Source organism: Pleurodeles waltl, chromosome 11 (genome assembly GCF_031143425.1).
Source record: "Pleurodeles waltl isolate 20211129_DDA chromosome 11, aPleWal1.hap1.20221129, whole genome shotgun sequence".
NCBI lineage: Eukaryota > Metazoa > Chordata > Amphibia > Caudata > Salamandridae > Pleurodeles > Pleurodeles waltl.
In genome coordinates, this window is record NC_090450.1 from 936,867,626 (window position 1) to 936,892,769 (window position 25,144).

At 48.3% G+C, this 25,144-nt stretch overlaps 1 protein-coding gene across 1 annotated transcript; it reads right to left on the reverse strand.

Moving 5' to 3' along the window:
- Positions 1–16,403: 16,403 nt before the first annotated feature.
- Positions 16,404–24,131, reverse strand: RPLP0 (ribosomal protein lateral stalk subunit P0). The gene is made up of 8 exons (XM_069215040.1): positions 24,035–24,131; positions 19,742–19,849; positions 19,399–19,574; positions 18,823–18,910; positions 18,483–18,629; positions 17,970–18,155; positions 16,865–17,005; positions 16,404–16,609 (listed from the first exon to the last, which is right to left on the reverse strand). The coding sequence occupies exons 2-8, from the start codon at positions 19,793–19,795 to the stop codon at positions 16,457–16,459; spliced, it is 945 nt and encodes a 314-aa protein (XP_069071141.1). The 5' UTR covers positions 19,796–19,849; positions 24,035–24,131; the 3' UTR covers positions 16,404–16,456.
- Positions 24,132–25,144: the final 1,013 nt, after the last annotated feature.

A 25,144-nucleotide genomic window follows, 5' to 3' on the forward strand; every position in this document is an offset into this window, starting at 1 on the left:
CTCCGAGCCTGGGTATGTTTGGTATCCAACATGTCAGAATCATACCCCAATACTGTTGCCAGTATTGGTTGCATGATTCCATGCACTCTGGGGGCTCCTTAGAGGACCCCCCCAGTAATGCTCCTACCAGTCTTCTAGGGATGTCCAGGCAGCCCGCGCTGCTGCCATCCCTCAGACAGGTTTCTGCCCTCCTGCTGCTTGACCAGCTCAAGCAGGGGAAGGCAGAACAAAGGATTTCCTGTGGAGAGGGAGACAACACCCTCTCCCTTGGAAATACGTGTTACATGGCTTGGGAGACAAAGGAAAGGGGAGTGACCACTCCCCTGTCCATCACAACCCCAGGGGTGGTGCCCACAGCGCCTCCAGGTGGTCACTTGAATCTACCATCTTGAAACCAAGATGTGCAAATGCCCCTGGGAGCATCTGAGTGGCCAGGTCAGGTAAGTGACATCAGCGACCCCTCCGGATAGGTGGTCACCATACTAGGTGACCCAACCTCTTTTTAGTGATATCGAGGGACTCCCACTGCAGGTGGGTCCCCAGATTGAACATGCAAGACTCCACCAGGACTCCTCTGCATCCTTTACTTCTACTTCTGGCCACTGCAACCGCAACTGGACTCTTCAGGGCCCGACAAGTCAGCAACTTCTGCGACAACTTTGTTTGGCAACTTTGTTTCTCCGGCAACCTCAACATTTTCCCAGCTGTGCATCCTCTTGGGTCGACAACACTTCAGCCTGCACCAAGAAGCAAGAAGGAATATCCCTTGGAGTGAAGGAGTCACTTCCCTGCATCTGCAGGCACCAACTGCAACAACATCTGGCTGCATGGATCTGCTCTCCTCCAGAACTGCATGGATTCTGTGTCACAGGTGGTGGTCTGGAGTGGTCCCCTTGGGTCCTTTCTGCCCGCTGTCCAACTTCGGAGATGGTAAGCCCTTGCCTCTCCTTGCAGGACAGTACCCCTGTGCACTGCGACTCTTGGAGCTACCAAAGCTTGTTTGCTCCTGCTCCAAGGGATCTTCAGGCTCCGAGTAGGCCAGGGCCCCAGCACTTTATCCTGCCAAGCAGTCTCCTCTCTGCTTCTCCAGCGACGTGGGACTCCTCTTCAGGTGTGCTTACTGGGCTTCATTGCGACTTACTGTGCCTGCTGCCAGTGGGTTGCCTGTGGGGGCTGCAACTGCTTCTGCTGACTCTCCTGACTGCTGAGGGTCAGCCCGGACTCCCCTCCAAGGGTCGAGTCCTCTGGACCTTGCTGGTCCTCTTCAGCCTTGCAACTCCTCCTGTGCTTTTCTTCCTGTCTTTGTCAAGGCTTGTAGATGGTTCTCCTAGCCACTGACCAACTGCAACCCGACAGTCAACGTGGGACACAATCTGTACCACTTCAGGGACTCCTCTTCAGCTCCTGCGCTGCACAGCTGGTCTTCTTCCCCTATTGATCTGGTTCTGTATCCACAGAAGGGTGGGTCGTGGCTCTTGCCACGACTGGACGCCATCTTGAACTGGACTCTGTCCCCTTCTTTTGCAGGTTCTCTTCTGACAGAATCCAACTTTGGTTTCTTTCAGTCTGGTCCAGGTCTTGCACAACCCCTTCTCTAAGTCCTCCTGTTAGTCCTTGGGGAGACCAGGTACTTACCTCTGCTCTCCTGGTTACTGGGGGGGGGGGTCGCTCAGGTACTCACCTCTTGGGGTCCCTAGTTCCTCCAGCTCCCCTCTAACTACTCCACATCCTTGGGTGGGGGAACTTCTTTCTTTACCTCCAGGGGTGTGTGTGGGGGGGAGGGGGCGCTGCCTATAAGTGGTGTTGTGTTACTATAATAAACACCTTTATTTTTACAACACTGTGGGGGTTCCTTCATGTGTGATAACTTGCTGTGTGACTACCGCCACCGCCCACAAACAGCACCAGACCAGATCCTGAACTCCTGGACCCCATCACCAAAGAGGACACCCAAAGACTCATGAACCCCATCTACTCAGGATAGTTCTCAGATCCGTGCCCTCATCATATCTTCCACCTGGCCAGCGCCACCATAACTCTGCCGAACTATCAACCGATCCTTCGAGACCACCACCATCCCATCAGGTTGGAAGCAACACCAAGATCAACCCGCTGCTCAAGAAACCACTGCCGACCCAAGGGAGCTGAAAAACTACAGACCCATCTCTCTGCTCCCTTTCCCAGCCAACGTAACGGAAAAGGCCATCAACTCACCAAATTCCTAGAGACTCAACGAATTCCTAGACCCATATCAATCCGGATTCAGAAGAAACCACAGCACCGAAACAGCACTCCTAGCAGCCACCGACAACATACCAGTCATACTAGACCACAGAGGCACAGCTACACCCATCCTCCTGGACCTCTCCGCTGCGTTTGACAGTCTCCCACTCCACCATCTGCACCAGACTACACAACACCGGCATCCAAGATAAAGCACTGTATTGGATCAGGTCCTTCCTCACCGGAAGAACACTGTGTCAGACTACTGCCGTTCACATCAGAACCCAAAGACACATGCTGCGGAGTGCCCCAAGGATCATCACTCAGCCTGACGCTTTTCAACATCTACATGGCCCCGCTTGCCAAAATCTTCAAACACGGGCTAAACAATCTCCTAAGCTGACGATATGCAACTGATACTCTCCCTGTCCGATGACTCTACAAAGGCAAAGATACATTTTCACAACCAGATAAGAGCAGTCACCGCCTGGATGGAAGCCAGCTGCCTCAAACTCAACTCGGATGACAGATATCCTCATAATCGGCTCCACCCCCTCCACCTGGAACGAATCCTGGTGCCCCACCGCACTGAGAAATGCCCCCGCTCCCATGGACCATGAACGCAATCTTGGCATCATCCTGGTCTCCTTTCTATCCATGACTTGCCAAGTCAACACTGTCATTGTCATGGTTCCACACCATCAGACTCCTGCAAAATGTTTTCAAGTGGATCCCCTCCAACACGAGGAAGACCATCACCCACGCACTAGTCACTAGCAAACTGGACTACGGCAATGCACTCTATGCTGGCATCACCAAGAAACTACAATCAAGACTACAAAGAATTCAGAATGTAGTAGCCAGACTCATCCTGAACATCCCTCAACACAGCCACACCTCATCCTACCTCAGAGACCTACACTGACTCCCAGTCAAAAAGCACATCACAATCAAACTTCTGATCCACAACTACAAGGATCTACACAACATAGGACCGGCATACATCAACCACCGCCTCGCCTCCTACGTAACCAGCAGACAGCTCTTCCCAGCTCACTCTTACAGTTGTTCCCAAGATCCAGAAAAGCACACCAAGAGGGAGATCCTTCTCCTACCTCGCAGCCCTGACATGAAACACGCTGCCCGCCAAGCTCAGGCAACCCACATCACTGAAGCAGTTCAGGAAGGACCTCAAGACATGGCTCTTCGATTGAGCAGCTCACCCTCAAACAGCACCTTGAAACCCTACGGGTGATTAGTCGCACTTTAAATAAAAAAATTTAAAAAGCACTGATTGACTATAGTGGTATTGCATAAGCTTTTCATGTCTCCTAAATAAATCTTGGTTGCTCATCCACAGCTACTAGAGAGCCCTGGCATCCTAGACACTTCCTACACTTCACTAATAGGGGTTGCCTGGACCTGGTATAAGGTGCCAACACCATAGGTGTCCACCACACTCCAGGCCAGCTTCCTACATACATCTCACAATGACTTGGATAAAGGATAACAATGACTTGGACAAAGGATAACAATGCCTATTCACACAGATCTCTTCACATCTTTCTCTCCAACCATGTCTGCTCATTATTATAAACAATCACAGACTGGACATCAAAGTGCAGTACGTATTGCATCCCACAACATAACACCTCAGTGGTCATCACACAGATGAAACACTTCCTACATGGGATCAAAACAAAGACCAAACCCTTCCAGCCAAACAGCCTACACAGTGTAGCATGCTACACATAGGTAAGTGCTTCAGTACCCACATAGGGGTACTAAGTGCTACATAAAGGCTGCAATAAAACTGCTAGGTCATAGTGTGAGGAATTCAGTGTAAAATTAATTCTGGACTTCCCGGAGCTAATGTCAAATAGGCACTAGGCTGTAGTCAGTCATCTATGCTCTTTATCCTGAGATTGTTGCAGATAGCCCACATACTGGTTAAAGTAAACACCTGCCTTTGAGAATATTTCGCCCAGTAGTTTAGAAGTGAGATAATAAAGGTTAGGATCAATCAATAAAGGATTTAGAGGGCACACGGCTACTCAGAGTGTCTTGGCACTAGGCATAGCCAACAGCAAATACACAACCAGCTTACTGATGAGACTGATTGGAACAACCAGGTTTTAAGATTGAGTCTGATGCAGTGTTCATGCTTTATTGCACGTAGGTTCAAAAGAGCATTCCACACAGACTGCAAGAAAGGAGAAAGACGTGCCACCCAATCTTTTACTTCTAGGTTAAGGAACGACAGCCAGCACTGCTCCAGAGAAGCAGAGGGCTCTTGCAGAGTGATACGGAATGATCCCATCAGCCAGGTACCTAGGAGCAGATTGGTAGAAGGCTTGATAAGCCAACGAGAAACATTTAAAACAGATTCTCTGATAGGCAAACAGTGAAGCACCTAAATACTCCCAGTGGGAACCCACTATAAGACAATATATCCAATAAAAGGAAAGTTGTTCTCATCAGTACTACCCTAATGAGTAACCCCCTATTTTGTCAGTTTAAACAGTAAAACAATGTGCTTAGAAGTGTAAATATTGACTGACTGCCCAACAATGTGAACATGTCATGCCCAAATTCTATCTCAAGGGCACTGAACTCCAGCCTAGTATAAGCAGAAGTAAATTAATACTTCTGACATGTGTATACTCAAATTAATATTCTGAAAGGTAGGTTTGCAAAATCAAGGGTTAAGTTGCATGATATAGGGATGATGTAGAAAGATGACGGTCAACACTATGCCTGTGGTATTCCTATATAGCAAACCTACCCAAAATGAAAATAAAGCACTGTATAGAGTATAAGACTAGCATAAAGTCAACAGATTGGAAATGTAGCAGGTATTTGGAAAAATTCTGAATTGGAGCAATGTTTGGGTGGTTCTAATGGATATTGGGATTTTGTTCCAGAACATGGGTGCATAGATGAAAGAAGCCTACTGCTTTTTACACTTTATGGATAAAATCTGTTTATTATTATTTCAAGTTGTAAACATCACAAATGCAGCTCATCGAAGTAATACAATCACAAGGCAATATTACTTGTCTGGAGGTGCAGAATTAGGCCACCACAGTCCACTTCTAAACAATCTTACCCCAGTAGGCCACCCTTCACCCTCCTCTGCTTTCTCACACCCCGGAAGGGGACGTCCTCAATCATATGCTGCAATATGAAGCGTACTCCATGTGTAGTGATATAAAAAATGAATAAAACATTAACTTTGTTTCCCTGCGACTGGCACGTCATACAGCAATCACTCAATCCCCGGCCTTACTCCAATGTGATCCTGGTCCTCCATAAAGTCGCCACAGCTCACTAACTCCCATTCGCTCAATTCAACTCCAGCACTCTCAAATAGGCCGGACAAGTCAATTCTGTGAACTCCGTGGATAGTATCTGTAAGAATGGTTGCCAAAGTTCCTTAAAGTCACCACTGCGCTGCTGTGAAGTGAAAGTAAGCTTTTCCATAGCAAGAATGAAGCACAGCTTATGAAGCCATGATGTTAATGTTGGGATCTTGTCAGTACCCCACATAGCTAATAGCAGCTGCAGTGCCGCATTTAGGGCCAAGGCCATCTGCCGTCCTTTCAATGATCTCATTTGTAAAGTGAGCGGGTTAGGCAGGCCCAGCAGAGTGAACGCAGGGAATCTGGGGATCTGAGTATCAAACGCCACGTCAATAGTGTCTATAATATTCTCCCAATACCGATGAAGCTTAGGGCAATGCCATAGTAGGTGCACAAGCGACCCCCCGCCCCCACATCCCCTCCAACAGAGGCTGGACTTAGTGGGATCCCAAGCCTGAATCCTTGCTGGGGTGTAGTACCAATAGGAGGCCACTTTATAGGCTGTCTCTGTACCTGCCGCATTGTAAGCCGTGTGATGTGTCCTGTAGAAGATGCCCTCCCACTCCTCATCAGACAATTCCCTTTCCAGCTCCCTCTCCCACCGCAGCTGACCCTTAGTCTTAGACGGACGGGCCTCCCCCAGTAAGAGACCGTAAAGCTCTGAGATCACCCGCTTATCGTCCTTTTTCACTAGGATCCATTTTTCAAACGGTGTTAACGGCCTATCTATTAATGCTCTATTAGCTGGCAACATGGCCCAATGTCGTATATGATAATACATCATCCTGTCTGCCTCTGTTAAGCCATATGTCTCCCTCATCTGGTCAAAGGAGATCACCCCCTGCTCGTCGAAAAAATATCCAACCCTTTTGCAGCCCCCTCCATACCAACGGCGCAGTGCTTCCCGCTGCAGGCCCGGTCCAAAATCGGGGTTCGCACCCAGGGGGGTCATTGGGGATGGGAACGTCGTCAGCCCCAATCTGCTAGCCACCACGTCCCACACCCTCATCGTTACGTCTGTGACCGGGGATGCGTACAGCCCGCGCGCTCTGTGGCGGCGCCGGAGCCAGGGCTCCTTCCATATATGGGAGCCTGCCACCGCTTGGTCCATGAAGCACCAATGTTTCTCGGAAGACGGGCGACTCCATTCTAATAGAAAACGCAATTGTGCTGCCTGAAACTATCGTAAAAGGCAGGGGACCACCAATCCTCCCTCCTGCTTAGGGCGATACAACACCCGACGTGGAAACCGCGCCACCCTTCCCTCCCAAATGAATCTCAGAACCTCCGTTTGAAGGGTTGCAATCATTCGTGGCAGGAGTGCCTGAAACACATACAGAACGCGTGGTAGGATGGTCATCTTCACCGCCGCCACCCTGCCCAACCAAGACAGTTTAAGTCTCCCCCAGGTCTCTAGATCGCGCTGCACCTCCCGGGTCAGTTTCGTGTAATTCAGCATCGCCGTACGAGCAACAGAGGGCGCTAAATCAATCCCCAAATATGGGAGTTTTGAGGAAGACCAAATAAAATGGAATCGGGCCTTCAGATCTCTTTCATGCTCGGCACTGATAAACCTGCTCATGGCCTGCGACTTTAGCATATTCATCCGGAATCTCGAGACCCGGCCAAATTCACCTAGTATCCCCATTAGTGTGGGCAATGAGGTCGCGGGTTCCGCCAGGGTAAGAATCACATCATCAGTATACAATGAAATGATGTGCTCATCGCCCCCAAACTTCACGCCCGTGATCTGAGGGTTATCCCGTAGCCGCTGCGCCATGGGCTCCATATAGAGCGCAAACAGGAGCGGCGAAAGCGGGCACCCCTGCCGGGTCCCTTGTTGATTTGAGAACAGCATCGAGAGCGTCCCATTGACCTGGACCGCCGCCCGAGGCGCCTGATAGATACAACGGATCCATTCCATAAAACCTGGGCCCAACCCAAAGCACTCAAGCACCCTGAACAGGTATGGCCAATGGACTCTATCGAACGCCTTTTCGGCATCAATAGAAAGGAAGAGCGCCTCCCTGCGTGAGCGATTGGTTTTATCCAATAGATGAAGCAATCGCTTGGTATTATCACTACACTGCCTGTGCGGTATAAATCCTGCTTGATCGGGATCCACAAGGCCCGGCATATAATAATTGAGACGGTGTGCCAGTATTCCAGTGAACAATTTGGCATCGATATTCAAGAGGGAGATCGGCCTGTAGGAGGCGCATTCCTCGGGATCCTTCCCGGGCTTGGGAATAACCACAATAGTGGCATCCAGCATACTGGCCGTGAGAGCACCCATCTGTTGAAAGGAATTAAAAAGCCGCACTAATATCGGGACAAGTTCCATACAGTAGGTCTTATAGAAAAGAGCCGAGAAACCATCGGGCCAGGTGACTTCCCGACCTGCAAACGTGCAATTGCTGATATGACCTGTAGGAAGTTGGCTCTGTATGCACTACTTCAAAGTAAGGAATAGTATGCAGAGTCCAAGGGTTCCCCTTATAGGTAAGATAATGGCAAAAAGAGATAATTCTAATGCTCTATTTTGTGGTAGTGTGGTCGAGCAGTAGGCTTATCAGAGGGTAGTGTTAAGCATTTGTTGTACACACACAAGCAATAAATGAGGAACAGACACTCAGAGACAATTCCAGGCCAATAGGTTTTTGTATAGAAAAATATATTTTCTTAGTTTATTTTAGGAACCACAGGTTCAAGATTTACAAGTAATGCTTTAAATGAAAGGTACTTCACTTAAGAACTTTAGGAACTTTGAATTAGCAAAATAGCATATACAGTTTTCACACAAATGACATATAGCTATTTTAAAGCTAGACAGAGCAATTTTCAACAGTTCCTGGGGGAGGTAAGTGCTTGTTAGTTTTTGCAGGTAAGTAAACCACCTACGGGGTTCAAGTTTGGGTCCAAGGTAGCCCACCGTTGGGGGTTCAGGGCAACCCCAAAGTTACCACAGCAGCAGCTCAGGGCCGGTCAGGTTCAGAGGTCAAAGTGGTGCCCAAAACACATAGGCTTCAATGGAGAAGGGGGTGCCCGGTTCCACTCTGCCAGCAGGTAAGTACCCGCGTCTTCGGAGGGCAGACCAGGGGGGTTTTGTAGGGCACCGGGGGGGACACAAGTCCACACAGAAAGTACACCCTCAGTGGCACGGGGGCGGCCGGGTGCAGTGTGCAAACAAGCGTTGGCTTCGCAATAGAAATCAATGGGAGACCAAGGGGTCTCTTCAGTGATGCAGGCAGGCAAGGGGGGGGCTCCTTGGGGTAGCCACCACCTGGGCAAGGGAGAGGGCCACCTGGGGGTCACTCCTGCACTGGAGGTCGGATCCTTCAGGTCCTGGGGGCTGCGGGTGCAGAGTTTTTACCAGGCGTCGGGTTTTTGAAGCAGGCAGTCGCGGTCAGGGGGAGCCTCGGGATTCCCTCTGCAGGCGTCGCTGTGGGGGCTCAGGGGGGTCAACTCTGGCTACTCACGGTCTCATAGTCGCCGGGGAGTCCTCCCTGTGGTGTTTGTTCTCCACAAGTCAAGCGGGGGGTGTCGGGTGCAGAGTGCAAAGTCTCACGCTTCCGGCAGGAAACGTGTGTTGTTTCAAAGTTGCTTCTTTGTTGCAAAGTTGCAGTCTTTGGGGAACAGAGCCGCTGTCCTCGGGAGTTCTTGGTCCTTCTAGATGCAGGGTAGTCCTCTGAGGCTTCAGAGGTTGCTGGACCCTGGGAACGCGTCGCTGGAGCAGTGTCTTTAGAAGTGGGGAGACAGGCCGTTAGAGCTGGGGCCAAAGCAGTTGGTGTCTCCGTCTTCTCTGCAGGTTTTTCAGTTCAGCAGTCCTCTTCTTCTTAGGTTGCAGGAATCTATCTTGCTTGGTTCTGGGGGGCCCTAAATACTCAATTTAGGGGTGTGTTTAGGTCTGGGGGGTTAGTAGCCAATGGCTAATAGCCCTGAGGGTGGCTACACCCTCTTTGTGCCTCCTCCCTGAGGGGAGGGAGGCACATTCCTATCCCTATTGGGGGAATCCTCCATCTGAAAGATGGAGGATTTCTAAAAGTCAGTCACCTGAGCTCAGGACACCTTAGGGGCTGTCCTGACTGGCCAGTGACTCCTCCTTGTTTTTCTCATTATCTCCTCCGGTCTTGCCGCCAAAAGTAGGGCCGTGGCTGGAGGGGGCGGGCAACTCCACTAGCTGGAATGCCCTGGGGTGCTGGACCAAAGGGGGTGAGCCTTTGAGGCTCACCGCCAGGTGTTACAGTGCCTGCAGGGGGAGGTGATAAGCATCTCCACCCAGTGCAGGCTTTGTTACTAGCCACAGAGTGACAAAGGCACTCTCCCCATGTGGCCAGCAACATGTCTCGAGTGTGGCAGGCTGCTAAAACCAGTCAGCCTACACAGGTAGTTGGTTAAGGTTTCAGGGGGCTCCTCTAAGGTGCCCTCTGGGGTGTATGTTACAATAAAATGTACACTGGCATCAGTGTGCATTTATTTTGCTGATAAGTTTGATACCAAACTTCACAGTTTTCAGTGTAGCCATTATGGTGCTGTGGAGTTCGTGCATGACAGACTCCCAGACCATATACTCTTATGGCTACCCTGCACTTACAATGTCTAAGGTTTTGCTTAGACACTGTAGGGGCATAGTGCTCATGCACTTATGCCCTCACCTATGGTATAGTGCACCCTGCCTTAGGGCTGTAAGGCCTGCTAGAGGGGTGACTTATCTATACCTGTAGGCAGTGTGAGGTTGGCATGGCACCCTGAGGGGAGTGCCATGTCGACTTAGTCTTTTTATCCCCAGTAGCACACACAAGCTGGCAAGCAGTGTGTCTGTGCTGAATGAGGGGTCCCCAGGGTGGCATAAGACATGCTGCAGCCCTTAGAGACCTTCCCTGGCATCAGGGCCCTTGGTACGAGGGGTACCAGTTACAAGGGACTTACCTGGATGCCAGGGTGTGCCAATTGTGGAAACAAAGGTACAGGTTAGGGAAAGAACACTGGTGCTGGAGCCTGGTTAGCAGGCCTCAGCACACTTTCAAATCATAACTTAGCATCAGCAAAGGCAAAAAGTCAGGGGGTAACCATGCCACGGAGGCATTTCCTTACATGACCTCTTTCGCCCTTATAGGTTGATCTAATGAAGTCGCCTCTCCCTCGGCCAAAGAAGTAATTGCTATACCCTCTAGGAAGGCCTTCGGAGCTACATTACCAGGATCCTGAGCCCCATAGAGTCCCCGATAGAATTCCGCAAACGCCTCCGCAATTTGATTGCTCGTGCGCGCTTCCGCTCCCGAGGGAGAGCGAACCATTTTTATCATTGACGCCGCACGCTGCGCTCGTAGCCGATGTGCCAATAGCTTCCCACATCTATTACTTCCTATATAATACTTATGCTTAAGGCGCACTACTGCATACTCAGCCCTGTCCCAATCCAACCTCTTCAACTGCTTCCTTACTTTCTCAAGCTCTTGCCAGACTCTTGGAGCACTGGTATGTTTATGTGAAAGCTCCAGTACCATCACTCTCTGTTCTAAATCCTCTCTCAACAGTCTCCTTGCTTTATTATCCCTGGCAGACAGTGACATCACCTCGCCTCTCACCACAGCCTTCAGTGCCTCCCACAGCATCGCCAAACAGGTGCTCCCATCGTCATTCAAGCTAAGGTGGTCTATTATTGCACTACGAATCGCCTCTACTGTTCCACCGTTCTCAATCATTGAGACCCTGAATCGCCACCCCGATGCCCCCACCCACTCCATACCCATAACAACCTCAACGGTAACCGGAGCGTGATCCGACAGGGCTCGAGGCTCAATCGCTGACTCCCTAACCCGGGGAAGGAACTCTTGCGGGGCCAAAAAAAGGTCAAGCCTAGCGTATGTCTTAGTTGCTGCCGAGTAAAAGGAATAGTCCCTTAGCGTGGGGTGTGCCCTCTTCCACACATTCTCCAGGCCGCACTCACCCAGCCACTGACGACCAGCCTCTGTCAAAGACCCCGTCTGCCCATAACGGTGACCTGAGCGGTCCAAGTCACCATCCATCACCAGGTTAAAATCGCCCCCCACCAGGATAGCACCGTCCGGAGAATGCAGCAGCGGGGTCAAAACCTGTTTTAGGAAGACTTCTTGCTGGGTATTAGGCGCTTATAAGGAAGCAATAGTAAAAGAAAAAGCCCCCAACCTCATTCTCATGGCTAGAAGCCTACCTTGCACCTCATGCAGTTTTGTCACCACTTCCCCTGGGAATGAACGCGCTAATATTATCGCAACCCCAGCATGCTTCGATGATGCCGAAGACCAAAACTGCCTAGAGAACTACTTAGAGCGCATGCGATAAATGTCCTTTTGGACGAGATGTGTCTCCTGCAGCAGGCATATGTGACTCCCCGACCTCACTAAGGCGGACAGGAGGGCTAGCCTCTTCGTTGGATTATTGAGCCCACGGACATTTAAGCTTGTACATTTAATAATCATACCATAAAATGGAAGCAGTATTCAAGCAGGGAGAGACCTCACGGGAAGACCACCCCCCAGGCCAGATCATCAACCACCTCAAACGCCATGGCCTGAGAATATCTCCACACAAAAGCCAGCATTGCAGGGAAACCCACCAACATTCAACCAATGTCCACAACAGGTGCTCACAACCAAGAAGTCCTCGCACATCCATCTTCACGAGGAAAAGTCTCCACAGGGCAGTAGAACCGTTTATGTCTGGCGAACCAGGTCCATCGCCCCCGCCGCCCCTCTTCAGCGGCCAGCAGGCATAAGGCATCGCGGCCATCCGCAGTTTGGGCCTCTCCGATCTCCCCTCCTCTAGGCATGAGTTCCGGCGGCCACGCTGTTCAGAACAGATTCCCGCTCTGACCTCAGCTCCGAAGCCGTAGGGCGCTACAGTTTTTCTTTTCTCCTTCCGCCGCCAACGTGGGCGTTCCCCAGCAGGAAAGCTCGCTTTCTCGCTCGCGTCCTGGCAACTCTCCTTCAAGCCTAGGATCCGATTTGCTTCCGATATGGATCTCACTTGCCGGAGCTGTTCCTCCCACCGGAAGACTAGGCGGAACGGGTGGCCCCAGGAGTAAGACCCCTCGTGCGCCCGCAGGTGCTCCGTAATGGGCTTAAATTCTCTCTGCCTCTGCAAGGTCCGCACAGAGAGGTCGTGGAATAATTGGAGCTCATGTCCTCTAAAAAGTACCTGCTGAAGATTGCGAGCCCGCTGTAGGATATTTTCTTTAAGCCCAAAGTTGAGGACACAAGCTTTCATGTCCAGGGGGCGGTCTCCAGGGCCACCAGTGCGGCCTCACAATGAACTCTATCCAAGACTATCTCCTGGGTCTCATCCGGGCCCAGCAGTGAGCGAAACAGGCCCACCACGTAGTCCCCAATGTCCTCCTTCTCCGCCCCCACCGGGCCCCCTCTGATGCGAATAATATGTCTCCTCGAGCGATTTTCCAAATCCTCGACCGCTATCTGGAGGAGGTCCTGCTGCTCTTGGAGGCGGACGACCTCCTGTTGCAGGCCCGCCACCTCCTCACCTTGAGAAATCTCGCCATCTTCCATCTGCGCCACTCTCTCTCCTAGAGAGGTAACCTCTCCTCGCAGCTCCTTCTCCTCCTGAGAGATGTCCCTACGAAGCTCCTGGATGTCACTCCGGAGCGAGTCAAACAGGGAGGTTAAAAAGCCCTTCGTGACCGGGGAGCACTCATCCGGGTCTATCTCCGCCCGCACTTCTAGGGATTTCGTCGCCGGTGGATCCTCAGCCACACCACCCGATGTCAGGCGGGCCCCTGTCAACATTTCTCTGACCGATCGCTACTGCTTGGATTTGGACACCGCCATGGCACGCAGGCGCGATCACAGTTCACTGGGTCACCCTCCTGGATCTCTCCCCAAGCTCCGTCTGGGACTGAATCATCAGAAGCCGCATCAAAGATTGCGCCTGGCGTTTGCAATTTGGAGCCTCCTCTTACCAATCGTCACTTTTCTGTAGCGTCCGCACTATCACTCAGGGCCCCGCACTTACTTCTCCACCTTGCGGATGATTACAGTGACCTTGGGGCAATGTGATGACCTCTCATGTTGCTGCCTGCACTTCTAGGCCTCTCTGCTGTCCTGGAGGGACCAGCTGGGGAGGGGGGAGCTCCCCTCAGACTGCCCGATCAAGTCCAATAAATGGGGTGCCCTCTGCTCCCAGGGCGCCTGCAACTCCTGGGGCCTAGGCCCCCACTTCGGTCCCACCGCCATCCTTCTGGGGCTCCGGCCCAAGACCCAGGAAGCCGCCGGAGCAGGTCTCGCTCCGCGGCCCCAGGCGCGAATCAGGGCCAGCCACCCCTTAAGCGCTGCTCAGTCTCCACCGGGTGACCACCAGACCGCGGCAGTGCCCACCGCCTCGGGGGGCCTCAGGGCATCCCCCTGCTGGGCCGCTCGACGATATTCTGGGCCAGGGAGGCGGAGCTCGAACGGACACGTCCTCACGCCGCCATCTTGGCCACGCCCCCGCTTTTTACACTTTAGTCTGGTGGTGTACTGGCTTCCAAAACCACCTGTGTGATTTTATCTGCAAGATGATTAGGGCTCTTGAATCGCAGTAACTTTGTAAATTAAGCAGCCATTTTTGACTGCAGGAAGGCAGTGGAGTTCCATCAGTAATGGGGCAGGCAGATCATATTTCTTAAAGCCCTATGTGAGATGTAGTAGAGGTTATTAAGGTCTGCAACTGGCAGGCCATGGAGCAAGAATCATCATGATCAAGGTGCAAACCAGGGCTTAAAACAGCAGTTCTGAACTTTCTTTCTGCCAGAAATGGTTTCACTTTCTTTACAAGAGAGCTGGTACCATGGAGTGTTTTTGACAATGTGTTCCTTGAGGGAGAGGTTTGTGTCCTATGTGAATCTACGGGCCAGATTTACAAACATTAGGAATACAGATTCCTAATTTGATCTCTGAATCGCAAGAAGGAAATCAGTATTCCTAATGTAAAAAGTACCTTTATTTCCAAATAGTGATTCCTAATAGGTCACAAATGTAACTACCTCGATATTGAGGGCAGTTCAGCTGATTAGGAAGCACAACCATCAAAGGGATGGCCATCTGCCTGGGTGCTTTGGATAAAGCACCCCCCCCCCCCCCCCCGCAGTCCATTTCTTAAACAGGATGCATTAAAAATAAAACGAAACGTCGACACTTCATTTAAGAGTAGGATGGTGTCCGTGGCACCACTACAGTGTTTTTAAATATTTAAGATTCTTCAAGGGGAAGAGGTCCAGTTTGCAAGAGGTTGCTAACCGCAATCCAGTAATAAGTTACCAAATAGCATTTTGCAATTGAAAAAGCATTTTTGCAGTCGCAAGTGGTCCAAATGTGAATCTGGCTGTTTGCAACTGCAAAAATGCTTTGAATATCGGACACTAAGTGACTTGTCATTAGGTGAAAGTTAACGGTGTTTGAAGCCGTGAAGATTCACGTTATTGAGCCAGGTTTACACCGTTTGTTGTACTTGCCAAAAAAAAAGAAGGCATTCCATCTTGGCTGAGCTTCAGCTATACCCGGAGCTTCGGCTAAGAGCTGGACATCCGGGTCTAGATGGGGTATAGGCAGTGTTCGAGACTTTGGCTGCCTCGACAAAGGAGACATTAGTAGATCTGTAAATCTTGTTAAGCTATTTTAAGAGTACCAATCAGCTCCATGCAGAGGTGAAAGACGAGCAACAGTATGGTACCCACTGAACACCACAGGTCAGTGGTACCCCAAATTGGTCCGGGAACCCCTGGGGGTCCACGAAGCCTTGAGAGGGGCTCCGTGACTGGTTAGAAAATTAACCGGATTAACAAAGCATATATAAAGTGGCTAAATGTAGAATGGAAAATTGTAAAATGTACAGTAAATGTCAATGAATGAAAATGGAGGAAAATTAAATTAGAATCAGATTAATTTGTAGTATAGGTGCATCAAACAATATAGTATGGATGTGTGTGGCTTCAATTGAATTTAGATAAGCAACAACCTTCCTGTTAATGTTTGTATTTATATTTGTTTGCAAATAGTCTTATTTGTGCACGTTTAACAGAACGCTATGTATTTGTGTATTGTTTTGCAGTTCAGATCATAGACAATGTTTAGACTGGGGTCATCGGCCTCCAGTAATCTCAGTGAGGGGGTCCTTTGATTCCAACATTTATTCAGTGGGGGTCCTGGGGGTTTCAGTAATGATAAAGTAGAAGTTAACGTAAGTCAAAAGGCTGAGAACCACTGCCATCGATAAGGGATTTTTTGCGACCACAATGTGCATATTTGAACCAACTAGTGTCTGCTGTACAGATAGAACCAGTGAAGGGCATTGCTGGTAAATCACATTTGAGATTCCAGGGTGCATATGAGAGTGGGATGGTGCATACAAGTGCAGAAGGGAAAATGTTCCAGATCAGAAGAAACTGGGCAAATATGTATCAAGAAATGATTTGGGTGTATAGGTGAAATTCCGCTGCGAAGCAGGCAAGAAAACACCATGTGCTTTGAATAGCATTCAAAACTTTTTGCCGATTGCCTGCATTTTCACCACCGGATTAAAGTCACATTTTCTACACGACATTAACGGGGAAGCTTAAACGACCCAAAAAATTGATTTGCTGCAATATACATCACAAGATTAGATCAGATCAAATTTTTGGTTATCCCCTGGGTAAAAATTGTCCACTACCAGAAAATAAACCTGCTGCACCGTCTCAAGAACAAGCTCAACTACCAAAATCACCACTATTGCACATCTATGCTGCAATGTGAAGAGAACATGCTAAGTCAACTAATCACCAATGAGACAAAAACAAAGGACAAGCAGTCAGAGGAAAGATGTTTATTTCTTTTACTGCAGAGGTCAAGTTTAAATACAGGCTAGTCGAAGAGACCAAATCCCATGTCATCTTCCGACTCCTCAGATTCCTCTTTCTTCTCCTCCTTAGGAGGGGCTGCTGCAGCAGCGGTGGGAGCCGCAGCAACGGGAGCCGCAACCACAAAGGCAGAGGGGTCAGCCAGGAAAGCCTTGACCTGAAAGAACATCAGCCAGTTACTAACAGAAAACACAACATAAAAATCGAATACGAAAATCTGCCCAGGAATAACAGCCATGTTTTCCAATCTTTACGCACTATGCGCCAGTACAACCATTTATCTGCTGCTACCAATACCTCTGGGTTAAGATAGACAGGCAATTTAACTGAATCGGCATTAAAATCTGCCGGTATTTAATGAACCATCTCGAACTGTATTTTAATTCACTCGCCCTCAAAAACAAGTTTTTACCTTATCTGCCAGAGGGAAGCTGTAGTCCGTCTCTACTGCCACAGCCAGGACTCGCTTGTACCCATTAATGATGGTATGAGGCACAGAGGCAATTGTGGGGTACCCAATCTGCAGGCAGACGCTGGCAACATTGCGGACACCCTTCAAGAGAAAAAAAAGCACATTTAAAAAATGCAATATTCAAAGTCAATACAATACCGAGTTCCTACCAGATCTCAATTACAATGCTACCACTGACTAGGTGCTTTGGGATAAAGCTGATCACACCTCAAGTTACTAACCTGACTAAACTGGTCTGTATGAGGGAAGGAGAATACCGTATCCAGTGATCAGTGTTGTAATGAACACGTCATTGTGTACAACGAGTGTACGCTTCAACTTAACCTCTTAAGGATGGTTGGATTTTCTTAGTTAACACTAGGACCTTCTGCAGTGCCCCAACCAGGGGTCGGGACAATAAGCAATTGGCAAGCTTCCTGCAGGGTACAGACCATATGCTGAGCTTAAACTAGTGCTACAAAGATTTTTTCAATGCTTCCTTGTAAGTCAGTTTCCCAATGATCTTACAAGCGGCAGCTGCAAGATCAACTGCTTCTAGTGTTCCAAGTATTTGCTGAAGAGGTCTTGAGTTCTAGCGGGCCACTCCCTGCGATTCAAGAGCATTATATTTTAAAATGTCTCTTAATGCACGTAGGTTAATCTTGTTGGGGGAAACAAAGGGAAAGCTGACGGAACATGAAACTACCTTGAAGGTGACAGCCCGAGTTAACCAATGAGTCCTGTAACCCGCAGTCAAGGAACAAACAGCCTTCCACCCTCCCGAGCGCAGCCATGCAGATCTGTAGAGCCTGTCACCAGGGAGGATATTCGAGCTCTATTAAAATTAAGGTTCTTTCAACACCAGCCACTAACAGTACCCTAAAGCTGTGGTGTATTCAAGGCTATATAGAAAAACAAGGATACTAGGTTAAAATACTTCCAACACAGGTACACAAAATGGTAAATGCAGCGTTCTCGTACACAGTTTAGCGTCATTAATAACCCTAACGCAGGAGACTTGGCAGACACTAATCCAATGCAAATGGACCCGCCGCACTAAGTTTACCTCCAAAAAGCGGACATGCAGGGCCTCCTCGGTGATATCGAGAACCTCGGGGTTGTAGATGCTGCCGTTGTCGTACACCTGCTGGATAATCAGCCCGAAGGAGAAGGGGGAAATGTTCAACATGTTGAGGAGCGTGGCTTCGCTGGCACCCACTTTGTCTCCAGTCTTGATAAGCTGAACATCGCTCTGCGAGAGAAAGAGTAAAACAATTCAGGAAAATGCCCTGTACCGCGTCCAAACCCAAGGCGCTTCTACATTTGAGAAGACGCACATCAAGCCTTGACTTAAAGCTCTGAACTTAACTGGGGCCTCCAAGCACGCAAGTCTGTTCCAAGGAAAGCAACCAACCCCCTTCTCTAGCATTCACCTTCCCGAACACTACCGTCCAGCTGTCCCTGGCGGGTTTGAAATCTACCCAGACCACTCTTCTCTGGGGCTGCGCTAACCAGGTTACTAGAACTGGGGGAAAAATGAATCCGAACCGGTGAGGAGCATAAGCCTCAATGCACTCACCAAGATTTCAATGGTTCCTCTGGAGATCTTTGTGGTGATGCCCAAAGCCTGGAAGAACGACGTCTTCTCAGGACCCAGCCCTGTGTTCTGAGCAGGTACAGTCACATCACATGGGGCCGTGGCACCTGCACGAGCCGAAGCTGGCACCTGAAAAACAGGAGAGTAAACAAAAGATGCAAAGACTTTGTAAGTCTTCTACATTTTACTATAGTTACACACACGGAGGCTTGACGATCGTACTTGTTTAATTCCACTCGTGCTCGGCCCTGGAAGGCCTTTACTCCACAGCCCTTAAAACCAGAAGCTGAAGGTTGTCCACGGCTGTCCTTGGCATCCTTACCTTATTGGCCAGAAGCATGTCCCGGATCTCAGTCAGATCTTCCTTGGTGAACACAAAGCCCACATTCCCTCGAATATGATTCAACAGCCTGCATAGTAAAAAGAAGTCACAGGAGTTGCAGTAGGAAAGTAAACAACTGCATTTTGTACACAGAAAAATACATTAGTGGTATGTGTAATTAAACTGGGTAACTGGTAGACAAAACAAGGTCCCACATTAGTTAGAAAGTCACTATGGAGACACCTAAAACACATGCAGGTGTTGAGTGCGTACGCAAAAAGAAGTAGTTCCCTGTAAGTGAGCACTGAAGAACATCAGAAAACAGACTAGTCTGTGGAGTGACAAAAGAAAAGAGGCAAAACACTGAATAAGAAGCAAACACGAGTGACAAAGCTAACCAACAATAAGCAATGGGCAGGCTTTAAGACCACTGGAAGATCCTGGCAAGCCCATAATAGGTCTGCTGACACCAGGCAGCATAAGTAGGCAAGCTTTTGTGAGCCTGGTAAGGAGAATGATATATATTTTTTTACCCAGGGTTATAATGCTTAGAATGTTTACAGTGTTCTAACTTACTTCTCCAGAGCAGGGTTGTTCTCCAAGTGCCCACGGATGGACTTCCTCATCATGGTGTTCTTCCCCATGAGTACCACAGCCTTCCCCCGCAGTGACATGCGGATCTGCTGCATCTGCTTCGACCCCACATTGTCTGCTCCCACAATGAAGCACTTTGGGTAATCATCTAATAGTTGCTAAAAACAGAAAAAAACCAATACTACCATGTAAGTGATGGGTATGTGTAGCAACTGTAGATTAACATCTTATTGTAAACGTGCAATCTTCCAAAACAACGCAAATACAGCTTTAGTTGCCCTGCAAAGGTAACAAGGCCAAAAGCTACCTATTCCACGTTACTTACGATGATTTTGGTGAAGTAGTTGGCCTTCCACGTAGCCCTGTCTTCCCTGGGCATCTCGAAGGTGCGTCCAAGGATTGCCACACAAAGGGTTTAAAGACGAGGAGTAACCTACACAGGAAGGAAAACAGCATGTGAATAAATCCTGGGTCCAGCACCTACACAAAGCTTCTGCATTCAAACTGCCCTGCATGCTCCCAAGACCTGCCAGAAAAACCCAGAGTCTGAATACACACAATGCGCACTATCCTCCACGTCTGTATAAAGAACAACTTCCCCTTTCTGTTGGCGAGTGGGGTTTTCTAAAACATAATTCAAACCATTAAACATGGAGTAAACTAATTGTAGGAAGCTAGCTTTCTATATGGTGCACTAAAATGAAGTGCACCTTGCTGAGCCCAGTGGATCCCCATACTTTGCAGAGGCAGAAACAAATCAGTCTAATGCTCTACTTGTGGTAGTGTGGGCAAGCAGTTAGGCCTACCAAGGAGTCATGTTAAGCATTTCTTGTACTCACACAGGCAATAAACAAAAAAATAAATCAGACCAAATTAAAAAAAAAACATTTGCTTTTATATATGCTTTGAACTAAAAAAAACAAAAAAGTTAGTTATAAGGTAAGCAGATTTTAAATAAATATTTTTTTCAGTTTCAAAAAGTCTCAACAGGTAATCTCTCAATAGTCTTTAATGTTAACCTATGGGAGGGAGGTAAAAAAAGAATGCAGGTTTGAAAGGTAAGTGAGTGACTTACAAATCCAGCCTTCAGGGTTTTAGGTCAACACCAGACTATACACCCTTATGACCACTTCCTTCGGGGAATGGGCACAGCCCTCACCCTATTGGCCTAATTCCTTCCAAACAAGATGGAGGTATTTAAAAAGTGGTGCGCATTTCAGCTCGTCCATCTTAGGGGTAGGACTGGCATGAAGTGGGCACTCCTAATTTAACTAATTTTCCTGCCTGAGCTGCCAGCAAAAGTGGTATCAGGATGGTGGGGGTGGTGATCACCATTTGGAGAGACCTAGGTTGCATTACAAAGGCAGCAAGGCATTTGAAGCTCCCCACTCTGAAGAAATATCCTGCCTTGAGGAAGGAACACCTCTGCCTACTGCAAGTTTTTGCCTCTGGGCCTCAAGAGCACTGGCTCTCAACATGGGGGGCCCATGAAGGTGTCTGGTGGCCGAACTGGTCAGTAGCAGTCAGTCAACACTAGAAGCTGGTAGTTTTTCAAGGGGCACCTCTAATTTCCCCTGAGTGCATTTTTTAATAAATCCATCACTGGGGTCAGTGAGGGTTTATTATTCTGAGATGTTTGATACCAAACATCCCACGATTCAGAGAAGCAATCATGCAGCTGGGGAACCCGTAATTACCAATGTCAGGCACATGCATTTAAAACGGCTTCCCTGTACACTTACTATGTCTGAGAATTGACAAACAGAGCAGGTGCATATCTGATCATGCAGATATGCCCTTACATGTTCTGTAATGCACCCTGCCGTAGGACTGTACGGCCTGTTAGAGGGGTGACTTAGCTATTTTGCATGCAATGTTAGGAGACACGGCACAGGCTGTGTGCCATGTTTTCAATTTTGGGAACATATTGTCATGCAGCCTACAATGGCAGTCTGCATAAGAATGGCGCTGGGTCCCTCAAAGTGGCTCAAGTTATGCTGCAGCTCTGAGAGGCCCTCTTCAGTACCCATACCATAGGTACAGAGTACCATTTACTAGGTACTTACAGCTGACTGAATGGCCCAGTCATTTGGGGGATCAAGTAACCAAGTGTCTTGTTTTAGGTGAGGGACACTGGCACTGAGGTCCTGGTTAGAAGTGACATCTAAAACAAGGCAAAAAAGTGGGGGTACTGCAACCAGAACACCACTCACCACACTAATATTAAGATAATGAACACCACTCAGCTTCCTCTATATGAGAGTCTTACGATCAGTACCCTGGTTACACCTACCCTCAGCACAGCTTATATCCAGTCTCTACGGCTATTAAGTTGAACAAATTTGCACAGTTGTCCTACTCAATTTTCTCAGTCTGCCCCTCAAACAAACAGAAATTAAACTTTCAGAAAAATCAACCAGTTGTGCAGTAGGCTTAAAATGATACTTCATGCACATTAACTATAGGATGAGAAAGGCATCTACGATTTGCTGGGAGAATGCCATTGTTTTTAATGCAGCTGACTGCTGTCAAATCATTTCTATTCAGACCATGCCAAACTGTAGGGCATTGTTTGATATGTCAGTTATTTTTCAATTATCAGGTCATGTTATAAACACCCCTAAAAGGTGTAAATATGGACAACTAGACACTAGGGGGAAGTTTTATCATTCTTTCATGCAGAAAACTACCTTACAATGCAAGAGGCCAGGAATGCCAATTATACAGCACATTAATGTCCTTTCCTAGCACCAACACAGGCACCCTGATGTCATGTTGCAAGTGTGCCTGCATGGGAGGTAGGATTTTGTGTGCAGGAAGGTACACCTTCCTGCACAGAAAATCATGAGGCATTTTCCTCTTTCCATGTGTGCTGCAGAATGCGGCACAAGTAGAAAGGAAAAAATGAAGAAAAACCTCTTCATTACGCCTCACCTGGAGAGACGGCATGTTTTTGCATTCCCAGGTCTACTAATGGTAAATCTGGCAATGCGCAAAAATCCATGGGTGGATGTGTTGGAACACCCATGCACCACACATGGAATGTCACCACCAGAGCATCGCAAGTCGACAATTTGTGCCATAACATCGTTGGCACTTAGGACAAGTTAGACACCCACAGGTATGCATCCACAGCCTGCGTGACAGACAGACGGAATAAACACGTGATAGATGAAAACCTAATTCTATAAACCCACAAAAAGCACTGATAACAGAAGCTCTCACCTACCAGATAACAGATGGTATGACCCTCAAGGACTCACTGTACCAAAAGGGCAAGCTAGGACCACTCAGATCAAACAAACCAGAAATTCACCTTAAGCAAACCAGAATGGTTTAACAAACATTACACTGAGGGCCCAATTTATTAGTTCAGCATCGCCTGTGGGCCACGTAAGGGGATGCAAACACCAAATTCAGATTTGCAAAGACATGTTAGGCCACAGTGTTGCTTGGTAAATCTGGTGTAGCACAAGTTGCTGTCTGGCTTTACTCTGCGTAGTGGGGTCTTACTCTGGGGTAAAGCAAGTTGCCATGCTGCGTGGCATTGCGAGAAAATGACAAATCTGCCAACAAGTGCCTATAATAGAGGCATTGCAGAAAAGCCAAAAGCTTGAATTTTTTTTCCAATAGCAATTGTTTTACATGCTTAACTGAAAGCATATTAGAGTAGTTCGGCGGAAACTCTCCTACTAGTTCGATGGCAAACTCGGATCTAAACGGTAGGTTAGTGACGTTATTCCTCCCTCTCACCCCACTAAGCCCCCCCCCAGTCATCAGTGAAATCTTACGCTCCCAGTAACAACCATGACATACCAACGTTCGAATGTACAGGGAATATATTTCATGAATGAAAGGGGTGGTTCCCGGGGGGAGGGTCGCAAAGCTGTATGACCAACTTGCGTGGTGGAAGAGGTGACCCTGGGTAAACACCAGTTGAAAAATAAGCTAATAAATACTGCCCTCATTGCAACCTTCATATAACTATGGCTATCTGAGGAGAACAAAGCTGTGAGGTAGGTGATCGAACCACACACACACCTCATTGCTAAAACCATCAAAAGCCCGGGCTCGAAACTGAAGTGTAAAGTTGCTATTAACTGCACACCACACCAAATCAACCGAGTACCCAGCCGGCTAATTTGAGTTACAAATAAAAGTTACAAGGTGTTAGGTCAGTTAGCTTAATCTGATTTAAGTATCAGTACACGTACTAGATGTCACCATGCTGCCAAAGCCTCTACCAGAAACAACCAACTTTTTCCCATTCCCAAGCCCATGGATGAGAAGTGCGTGTCCCCAACTGCAACATTACATCCACTGAACAAAAGCCCAGTCACCCCCGCCACACGACTCGAGCAGAAGACAGACCTGCCTATGACATCTACAAACAAGATAACACCGAACAACCGCTATAACGAGCCCACACTGCGAACACAAGACAGGCCTCACTTAAAAGCAACTTCGCCGTGAGCCATGTGGGAGCCATAGCCGTGCACGAACGGCTGCTCGATAGACTTCCGCGCACTCAACCGGAAGGACTCAGCCAACCGGCGAGCCACGTATTAATAGAAAGAACACCTTTAACAGACCCCTATCACGCCTCTCATCAACTAACCTCACACTAGGACTGCGTGAAAGAAAGAGAGCCGCAGCGCCGCCTCCAACAAATATATAGTACGAGCTTGTAACCAATCACAGACCGTCGGTTGTGATACGTCACGGCACAAGGACCCGCTACTTTGCCGTCAATCAACCCAGAGAGTCGGACTATTGGACAGTGAGACGCTAGTCGCGCTACAGCAGGCGTGTCTTTCATCGAAATAAAAATGAGACGAAAGGAGAGAAAAAAAAAGGTGGAACTGATGGAAACAATAGAAAGACTCAATCAGTTGCTTATCTTGAAAAAAGTGTTCAAGAACAATTAACCCCTTCGCTGCCAGGCCTTTTCCCCCTCCTGTGCCAGGCCCTTTTTTGCCTATTTGGGGCAGTTCGCGCTTAGGCCCTCATAACTTTTTGTCCACATAAGCTAACCAAGCCAAATTTGCGTCCTTTTTTTCCAACATCCTAGGGATTCTAAAGGTACCCAGACTTTGTGGGTTCCCCTGAAGGAGGCCAAGAAATTGGCCAAAATACAGTGAAAATTTCGTTTTTTTCAAAAAAATTGGAAAAAGGGGCTGCAGAAGAAGGCTTGTGGTTTTTCCCCTGAAAATGGCATCAACAAAGGGTCTGCGGTGCTAAACTCAGCAGCTTCCCAGCTTTCAGGAACAGGCAGACTTGAATCCGAAAACCCAATTTTTCAACACAATTTTGGCATTTTACTGGGGCATATCCCATTTGTGCAATTTTTTGTGCTTTCAGTCTCCTTCCAGTCAGTGACAGGAATGGTCATGAAACCAATGCTGGATCCCAGAAACCTAAACATTTCTGAAAAGTAGACAAAATTCTGAATTCAGCAAGGGGTCATTTGTGTAGATCCTACAAGGGTTTCCTACAGAAAATAACAGCTGAAAAAGAAAAATATTGAAATTGAGGTGAAAAAACCATCAATTTTTCTCTACGTTTTACTCTGTAACTTTTCCCTGCAATGTCAGATTATCGAAAGCAATATACCGTTACGTCTGCTGGACTCCTCTGGTTGCGGGGATATATAGGGTTTGTAGGTTCATCAAGAACCCGAGGAACCCAGAGCCAATAAATGAGCTGCACCCTGCAGTGCGTTTTCATT